The 9,245-nt window shown below is 43.5% G+C and overlaps 1 protein-coding gene across 1 annotated transcript; it reads left to right on the top strand.

Annotated features, from left to right (window-relative positions):
* Positions 1 to 8,004: 8,004 nt before the first annotated feature.
* LOC141630615 (uncharacterized) lies at positions 8,005 to 8,484 on the top strand. Its single transcript, XM_074443400.1, has one exon. The coding sequence runs from the start codon at positions 8,005 to 8,007 to the stop codon at positions 8,482 to 8,484; it is 480 nt and encodes a 159-aa protein (XP_074299501.1).
* Positions 8,485 to 9,245: the final 761 nt, after the last annotated feature.

The raw sequence follows: 9,245 nt of genomic DNA, 5'->3' as shown, positions 1-9,245 counted from the left end.
CAAAAGGCATCGCTACGTACTCGTAGTGACCATAACGAGATCGGAACGCTGTTTTAGGAATGTCCTCATCCGCTATCCTCAGTTGATGATACCCCGACCTCAGATCAATCTTAGAGAACACACCAGCTCCACTTAGCTGATCGAACAAATCGTCAATCCTTGGCAACGGATACTTATTCTTCACTGTGACCCGATTGAGCTCTCTGTAATCAATGCACAATCTCATACTCCCATCTTTCTTCTTTACAAAAAGAACTGGAGCTCCCCACGGTGACACGCTAGGCCTGATATAACCCTTGTCTAACAACTCATGTATCTGCTTCTTCAACTCAGCCAACTCTTTAGGTGCCATACGATAAGGTGCTTTGGATATAGGACCCGTTCCCGGCTTAAGCTCCACGCTGAAATCGACATCCCTCTTGGGAGGCAAACTCGGTATTTCCTCAGGAAATACATCTTCAAATTCTTTCACCACGGAAATCACAGAAGTTGTCGGCGGCTCTACTCGGTGATCTCTCACATGACAAAGAATTAAGGGACACTTCCTCCTTAAACATGACTTTAAAGTCATAACCGCTATAAACCTACACTTAGGCTTTACCACAAACCCTCTATAGGACACCTTAACACCCTTGGGACCCTTTAAAGACACTCTCTTTTGTCTACAATCTATCCTGGCGTCATACCTACCTAGCCAATCCATCCCGACAATCACCTCAAACCCATCCTTAGGAAACTCTAACAGTTTCTTGGTAAATCTACCCCTCCAATCACCATAGATATACCCTTATATAACTTGAGACACGACACGAGACTCCCCAAAGGTATGAACACATCATCTTTTACAACCTCAAACCGTCCCAAACCCATAGACACAAAGATGACTTTTAGACACAAAAGAATGTGTAGCCCCTGAATCAAACAAAACAAAGGACGGTACATTATTAACAAGAAAAGTACCGGTAACTACATGAGCATCATCTTGTGCTTTCTGCTTATCCATCATGAAGAGCTTTCCACTATTCTTCTGTCCTCCACCACCCCGAATCAAGCATTGGAGGTACTAGGCTTAGCCGAATCCTGGGTGACACTTTATTCTCGCGCGGTAAGATCCACCACCACCGCGGTTGTAACCGCCCGGTTACCCCCGTCCACCTCTGTTGCCCCATGAACCTCCCGGTCGGTTACTAGCAAAACTACGAGTCGGCCCCGAGAAAAATTTCCGATCTAGCTCTGAACCATTCAGGGCTTGTAGCTCGTGCATTCTCGCCTTTTGTGACCTATCCCACCACAGTTGAAGCACGTAAGGTTGGTGTTGTCACTTACAGCCCGACCTCCATTCTTTCCCCAGCCACGAGAACCTCCAGAGAAACCCGCTCCACTAGAGAAAGCCTTGGCATGGTTGAAATTCCCTTTCTTGTTGGTTGGTGATTGTTGTTCCCGCTTCTCGGCCTTCCTCTTTTCTCGTGCGATTCTCTCTTCAATCTCCCTTGAGAGATCCACCATTCTCTCGGCTTGACCCGCTCTCGGATACACTTCCTTGAGGTCTGTAGCAACCCCACCGGCATACGACTCACGATCTTAGCAGACAAACCCCTCTCAAAACGGAGAGCCAAACCTCTTTGTCCGAGCTGCAAATCTTCCACATAACGAGATAGCTCCAAAAACCGATGATAGTAATCGAAGGACTGTCATCTCCTCGGACATAGTGAAAGATTCAAAGTCGGATCTCATCTTGTGTCGGATATGCTCCTGCACAAACTGCTCTCTCATAGCACTCTTCAACCCAGACCACGGAATAACCCCTTCCTCCTGGTAGTAAGCTCTAGCATCATCCTTGACGTTACGCCACCAAACTGCAGCTTCTCCCCTTAGGTAGTACACTACCTGCTCAACAATCATGTCCTCGGGGCACTTAACCATTTCCATGAGAGCCTCAATCTCACGGTGCCACTTCTCGAGCAGCTTTGGTTCACCTAACCCGTCATATGTGGGAGGGTGGAAACGAGCAATGTTGATGCTAAGGTCGGGTTGCATCCATCGTCTTCTCGTTTCCTTTTCCCACATTTTTGAGAGCTTCAAGGAGAGCCTCTTGTTGCTCAATCATGCGAGCAACCTCATCAAGAGACATCTCTGAAGCTTGGATCTGCGTGGGAGTTCTTTTGGGCGGCATTTTGAGCTGATAAGAAAGAAAGAAACGTAAACACATGCTCAAATTTTAACACCCTTCCGCCATAAGAACACTCGGCCGAGTATACATCATACTCGGTCGAGTAAAGATAACTCGGTCGAGTACCTTCCCGGATACTCGGTCGAGTATCGACTCCGAGACAAACGCCAAAACACCAATAAGAACACTCGGTGAGTGCAACAACACTCGGCCGAGTGGACGCTACTCGGTCGAGTATACACTCATACTCGGTCGAGTTATCACAAACAGTAGCAATTGCTACTTCTTATCAAATAGCACTCGGTCGAGTTTTGGCTACTCGGCCGAGTACTCCATACTCGGTCGAGTGCCTACCCTCGGCCGAGTTACGCTATAAAAAGATTTACTGATTACGATTCCCTATCATGCTCACTATTCCCGAAAAATACTTAAGGATTTAAAACCGTTATAATCACGTCAGCATGTAATGCATATATTAAAACTTTAACACCATATTGTAACCATATCAACATCCAATTTGCACATATGCTAAATCCAACGTTGAAATCACAACCCGTTTCATCTATTACTTCTCCCATCACAACAGTTAAGAACTTCATCACACATATATGCGACTATCGACTTTTACCAACATGTATCTACACATACGTGCACATACAAAGCCTAGTCCTCATCACACTTTCCCCCATGTTACCGGCTCGAGTTAGTAAGGGCCAATGTGCGACTCCGGGACGTCTCCCGAGTCTTTGCGGTAGCTCCAAACAACTCTCCCCGGGTTCATTTTATTTAGACTCCCTAGGTTCATTAAATTCATTTGTTTAGGTGCCGGAATCTTCGGCTCTGATACCACTTTGTAACACCCCCTCATACCAAGGTGCCTTACCAGGACCACCCTACCATGAAAGTGCGTTACCATCTCGGTTTCCCGAGGTTAGTATATACCAAAGCGTCTGAATTGAGCATCATTATTAAAGTAATGTAAAATGCAAGGTTTACAATATCCAAAACCCAAATCTTGTCTAACGAAATACAACTTCAAAGTCTTAATAATAAAAGAAAACTCGCTAAGACTCAGACGGTGATGCTATGACTCGTGGTGGCAAATCTCCCAAGATAATCCCCAAGCTCTCACTAGCAAAACCTGTCAAGCCTGCTCACCATCCCCGAATGGATCCCCGCAGATTCCACAAACAACAACGGGTCGATGATTATGCAACAAACAAGACAAACAAATGTAATACTCGTCCCCATCATCATCAACTCCCAATCACCCAAGCTCACATAGTAACCGACTACACACTAAAGTGTGTAGCCCCGCGCCATTACCCATCGCAACAGGTAATCCTCGCCGCCAGTGGGTGACCGCAGCCGATCCCACCTAGTCCAGCTCCTCAACGAGCGACAACGATCCCTGTCCCTTAATGTGCACATCCCCTCCCGTGGCGGGTTCCACGGAGGGCGAACTAGGGTGTGAAGCCACTCCCGCAAGTGACTCCACCACAATCACAATCACATGACATTACTGTCATCTCAATCCCCTCACACCAACATTGTCACAACAATCTCCATACTACGATGATCAACAGACAACGATAATTACAACAACATGTCATGTAAAGCACAGTAAACTGAGTAGGGAAACCCTACCTTAGCAATCATAGTAGTATGCAACACGGACAATCAAAAAGGCTCCTCTACGAAGTCTTCTCCTATACAATGATCATACAACACAATTACACTTTGTACAATTCCCAACATCCCCTTCCCATATAAATGTACAGTAACCCAAAAAGATGCAATAATTACAAAGATAGAACTTACCAACAGTGCAACAAGAACTTATACGCAAGAATCACCGCAATTATCCACACAAAGATGCTACGAAATGCTCAATGGAAGGATTAGGGAATGATTTGGGTATGATTAGGGTAACGTAGAAATGATAATGCTGTGAAAAATGATATTAGAAACTGACGCGGAAATATAAAATACCCTAATCACTCCTTAATCAAACCGTCAAAATATAACTTCGCCAAACCGGACACTCGGTCGAGTAAGTGCATACTCGGCCGAGTGTCCAATACTCGGTCGAGTATTCACTATACTCGGCCGAGTATTCCTCGGCAGAACCGAAATAACACGCACTCAGAGCACTACTCGGCCGAGTAGGCTCTACTCGGTCGAGTAGGCTCCAAAGAAAATCCGTAGTGTTACACCCAAGGCTCCTAAGAAAACAAGACCACTTCCTATTGTTCATGAAGTGGAGGATGTAGTTGAAGATGAAATTGAAGTGGTAGTGGAACATGGGGAAGCATCTACACCTCAACAAGTGAGGATCAATGAACCGCTTCCGGAATACGAGCCACAAGCTCCATTTCCAAGTGCTTTGAATGACACAAGGATAATTGACAAGAAGACTTCAAACCTTTACGATATCTTTCGTAAAGTGGAGGTAAACATTCCACTTCTTTATCTTCTTAGCAGTGTGCCCAAGCATGCAAAGTTTTTGAAAGAGTTGTGCACTACTAAGAGGACCAACAAGGCAAAAGCATGAAAAAGGAAAGGGCTAGTGAACATGTGTCGGCAATGATTCAAAAACGTTTGCCACAAAAATGTAGTGATCCGGGCATGTTCACCATCCCTTGCAAAATTGGTGACTTGGATTTTCAACATGCTATGCTTGATTTAGGTGCATGTATTAATGTCTTGCCCACTTACCTTTATGAGTCTCTCAAGTTAGGACCTTTGAAACCGACTCGTACGGTCATTTCTCTGGCCGATAGGTCCGATATCTATCCTAAGGGAATTGTTGAAGATGTCTTGGTGAAGGTGGGGGATATGCTTTTCCCCGTCGACTTCTATGTAATTAAAATGGAACCCGAGAAAGTCTCAACTCCCATTTTGTTGGGAAGGCCTTTCATGAGAACTTCCAACACCAAGATTGATGTCTCTAGTGGACGCCTTACAATGGAATTTGAAGGGAAAAAGATTGAGTATAGCATACATGAGGCAATGAAATACTCAACCGAGACTTCCTCTTTAATTTGTGTTTTCTTGAAATTTTTGAACCACTTGTGCAAACCGTGTATGAATTGTGTAAGATTGACACATTAGATGTTGTTTTGACTAATAGATTGGTTGGAGAGGATATGTGGTATGCTTTGTCTTGTAATTTGCAGGAAACAATCAAAGAATTAGAGGAAAATCCAACAATGGAAGAGTGGGAAAAAAAGGAAGAAATCCGGAAGGCAGCAGGGAACTCGCACCGTGCGAGTTTTCAGGGCCCAGAACTCACACCGTGCGAGTTTGCCCTTGTCCAGGAATTTTGCTTCCTTTCTTCCAATTTGTTAGAAGAGCTACCGAAGGAGAAACCCGTTTCTTCTATTGTCAAGGCTCCTATTGTTGAAATGAAGCCCCTACCAAGCCACTTGAAGTATGCTTTTCTAGGAGATGAAGAAACTTTACCGGTAATTATTTCAAGCAATCTTTCTCGTGAGCAAGAAGAGGCTCTCATCCGAGTTCTTAAGCAACACAAGGAAGCAATTGGGTGGACAATGGCCGACATCAAAGGCATTAGTTCCACTTTATGCATGCACCGGATTCTTCTTGAACATGAAGCAAAGCCCGTTCGCCAACCACAAAGGCGTTTGAACCCTCCAATGATGGATATTGTGAAGAAGGAGGTACTCAAACTCCTTCATGTAGGTATGATCTATCCTATATCCGATAGTCAATGGGTTAGTCCAACCCAAGTTGTCCCAAAGAAATCCGGGCTAACGGTAATCGAGAATCATGAAGGTGTTTTGATTCCCACTCGAGTTCAAAATGGGTGGCGAGTATGTATCGACTACCGTAGGCTCAATGCCGTGACTCGAAAAGATCACTTCCCGCTTCCCTTAATGGATCAAATGTTGGAGAGGTTAGCGGGAAAAGCTTTTTATTGTTTTTTGGATGGCTACTCGGGTTACTTTCAAATTCCAATTGCACCCGAGGACCAAACAAAAACAACTTTCACATGTCCCTTTGGAACGTTTACCTATAGAAAGATGCCTTTCGGTCTTTGTAATGCACCGGGAACGTTCGAAAGGTGCATGATGAGCATCTTTTCGGATCATGTGGAGGACTTTATTGAAGTATTTATGGACGATTTTACCGTCCATGGCCAATCTTTTGAGGATTGTTTGAGTCATCTCACTTGGGTCTTGCAAAGATGTATTGACACCAACCTCGTTCTCAACCATGAGAAATGTCATTTCATGGTTGATGAAGGAATAGTATTGGGACATGTGGTCTCCTCTAGGGGGATTGAGGTTGATAAGGCCAAGGTCGATACCATTCGCACCTTGCCTTATCCTACTAATGTGCGTGAAGTGAGATCTTTCTTAGGTCACGCCGGGTTCTACCAGCGTTTTATCAAGGATTTTTCCAAGATTGCCGCTCCTTTATACAAGCTACTTCAAAAGGATTGTGAATTTATCATGAGTGAAGAATGCAAGGAAGCTTTTGATATGCTCAAGGAGAAGCTTATTTCAGCACCTATAATTCAACCTCCCAATTGGAATGAACCATTTGAGATAATGTCGGACGCGAGTAATTATGCCCTTGGCGCGGTACTTGGCCAAAGGGTACGAAGAGCACCTCATATTATTCAATATGCATCGACAATGATGAATGAAGCTCAAAGAAACTATACCACTACCGAGAAAGAATTCCTTGCGGTAGTGTTTGCTTTGGAGAAATTTCGACCTTATATTCTTGGAGCCAAGTTCATCATCTTCACGGATCATGCCGCCTTAAGGCATTTGGTGAACAAGAAAGAATCCATGCCCCGTTTGATGCGATGGGTATTACTCTTGAGTGAGTTTGACGTTAAGCTCAAAGACAAGAAGGGCACAACTAACACGGTGGCGGATCGCCTAAGTAGAATTGTGCAAGAGAAGTCTCAAGAAGTCTTGGAATCACTAATACAAGCCTCCTTTCCGGATGACACACTTCTAGCATTGTCTTCCATTGAGCCATGGCATGCCCATATAGTCAACTTCTTGGTCTTACAAGAGTTTCCAAAGGGTCTTTCTCGCCCCCAACGGGATAAGATCAAGAGTGATGCTAAATATTATGTGTGGGATGACCCATACCTTTGGAAGTTTTGTGCTGACCAAGTCATTAGGAGACGTGTCCCGGATACCGAAATCATTCCAATTCTTAAATTTTGTCACGAATATGCTTGTGGTGGGCATTTTGGAGCCAAGAAAACGGCTGGGAAAGTCTTGGAAAGTGGTTTCTTTTGGCCCACACTATTCCGGGATGCTCATGCTTTGGTGAAGACATGTGATAGATGCCAAAGAGTTGGCAACATTTCAAGAAGAGGAGAAATGCCACAAACGCCCATGATTTATTGTGAGATATTTGATATGTGGGGTATTGACTTCATGGGATCATTTCCCGCATCTTGTGGTAACATTTATATACTTTTGGCGGTCGACTACGTCTCCAAGTGGGTGGAGGCTAAAGCCACCAAGACCGATGATGCAAAGGTAGTTGGAGAATTCGTCAAAACCAACATCTTTTCTCGATTTGGTTTCCCAAAGGCCTTGATAAGCGACCGTGGAACTCACTTTTGCAACAAAGCCATTGGAGCTCTACTCAAAAAGTATGGGGTAATTCATAAAGTATAAACCGCCTATCACCCTCAAACCAACGGTCAAGCCGAGGTTTCTAATAGGGAGATTAAGGCTATCCTTGAGAAGACGGTGAATCCCGACCGCAAGGATTGGAGTTTGAGGTTGGATGATGCTTTGTGGGCATATCGCACGACCTAGAAAACACCAATCGGGATGTCACCTTACCGCTTACTTTTTAGGAAACCGTGTCATCTACCCGTGGAGGTTGAGCATAGAGCTTATTGGGCGGTCAAGACATTCAACTTGCAAATGAGTGAAGCGGGACTTCATAGGAAACTCCAACTTCAAGAATTGGAAGAGATTCGGAATGATGCTTATGAAAATGCTTCCATTTACAAGGCAAGAACAAGAGCATGGCACGATAACATGATTTCGAGAAGAGTGTTTCAAGTGGGAGAGAAAGTCTTACTCTTTCAAAATCGGTTTAGACTTTTCTCGGGGAAATTGAGGTCTAGATGGATGGGACCATATGAAGTGTTTCGTTTTTTTCCATATGGAGCAATCGAGATCAAATGCTTAAAGTCCGGGAAAGTTTTGAAAGTGAATGGTCAAAGGCTCAAGCACTATCATGAGGGAATTGAAATGGGTGAAGTGGGAACACTCCACCTTGTTGATCCAATTTATGCAAATTAATGAAGATGCAACTTTGTCGAGCCATCGATGTTAAATAAACGGCAAAAGTTTGTAAATATTTCTTCCCTTGCATATTTAAATTCCGCATTTCATTGTTTTCATTGCATTTTTCCATGTTTAATTTAATTGCATCATTTAATTCTTGCATTATAAATTAAATCATTTTCATTTTCATCAATGTTTTGGCATGCTAGGATATTTTAATGTGTGTTTTAGTGTATAGGTTACCAACCCAAGGGCATATGTGAAGAAAAGAAGGAAGAATTATGTGTAAAAGAATTGGCTAGATTGAAGAATTAAACAACAAAAAGGGCGTTTCCAGCAGCAAACTCGCACGGTGCGAGTTTTCTGGACCAATTTTTCGCACCGTGCGATAAATCAGAAATCACCTATTTTCAGCTTAATTTCCTTCGAGCCTTTCAATTGTTCTTCCCCAATTCTTTTCATATTCATCCTCTCTCTTCATACTAACCCTAACCCCCCTCAAAAACACTCATTTAATCCTTCACAAATCATCAAATTCAAGCAATTAACCTTCAAGATTCATCAGTTTTCATTACCCAACATCAATTTGGGCAAGGTAATTGCAGAAAAATCAACATTCGGTCACAAAACTTCGACCTAGGGTTTCGTTTGATTCGAGATTTGAAGATTTCTGGGTTTACAAATTGGTTAAAAGGGACGAATTGAAGCATTCTTGGGTAATATTCATCATCCAACAACACAAACGAGAATCAAAGGGAGGTATAAACCTTATTCTT

Source organism: Silene latifolia, chromosome Y (assembly GCF_048544455.1).
Source record: "Silene latifolia isolate original U9 population chromosome Y, ASM4854445v1, whole genome shotgun sequence".
Taxonomy (NCBI): domain Eukaryota; kingdom Viridiplantae; phylum Streptophyta; class Magnoliopsida; order Caryophyllales; family Caryophyllaceae; genus Silene; species Silene latifolia.
Note: the sequence above shows the minus strand (reverse complement) of the source record. Positions and strands in the feature narration are given on the sequence as shown.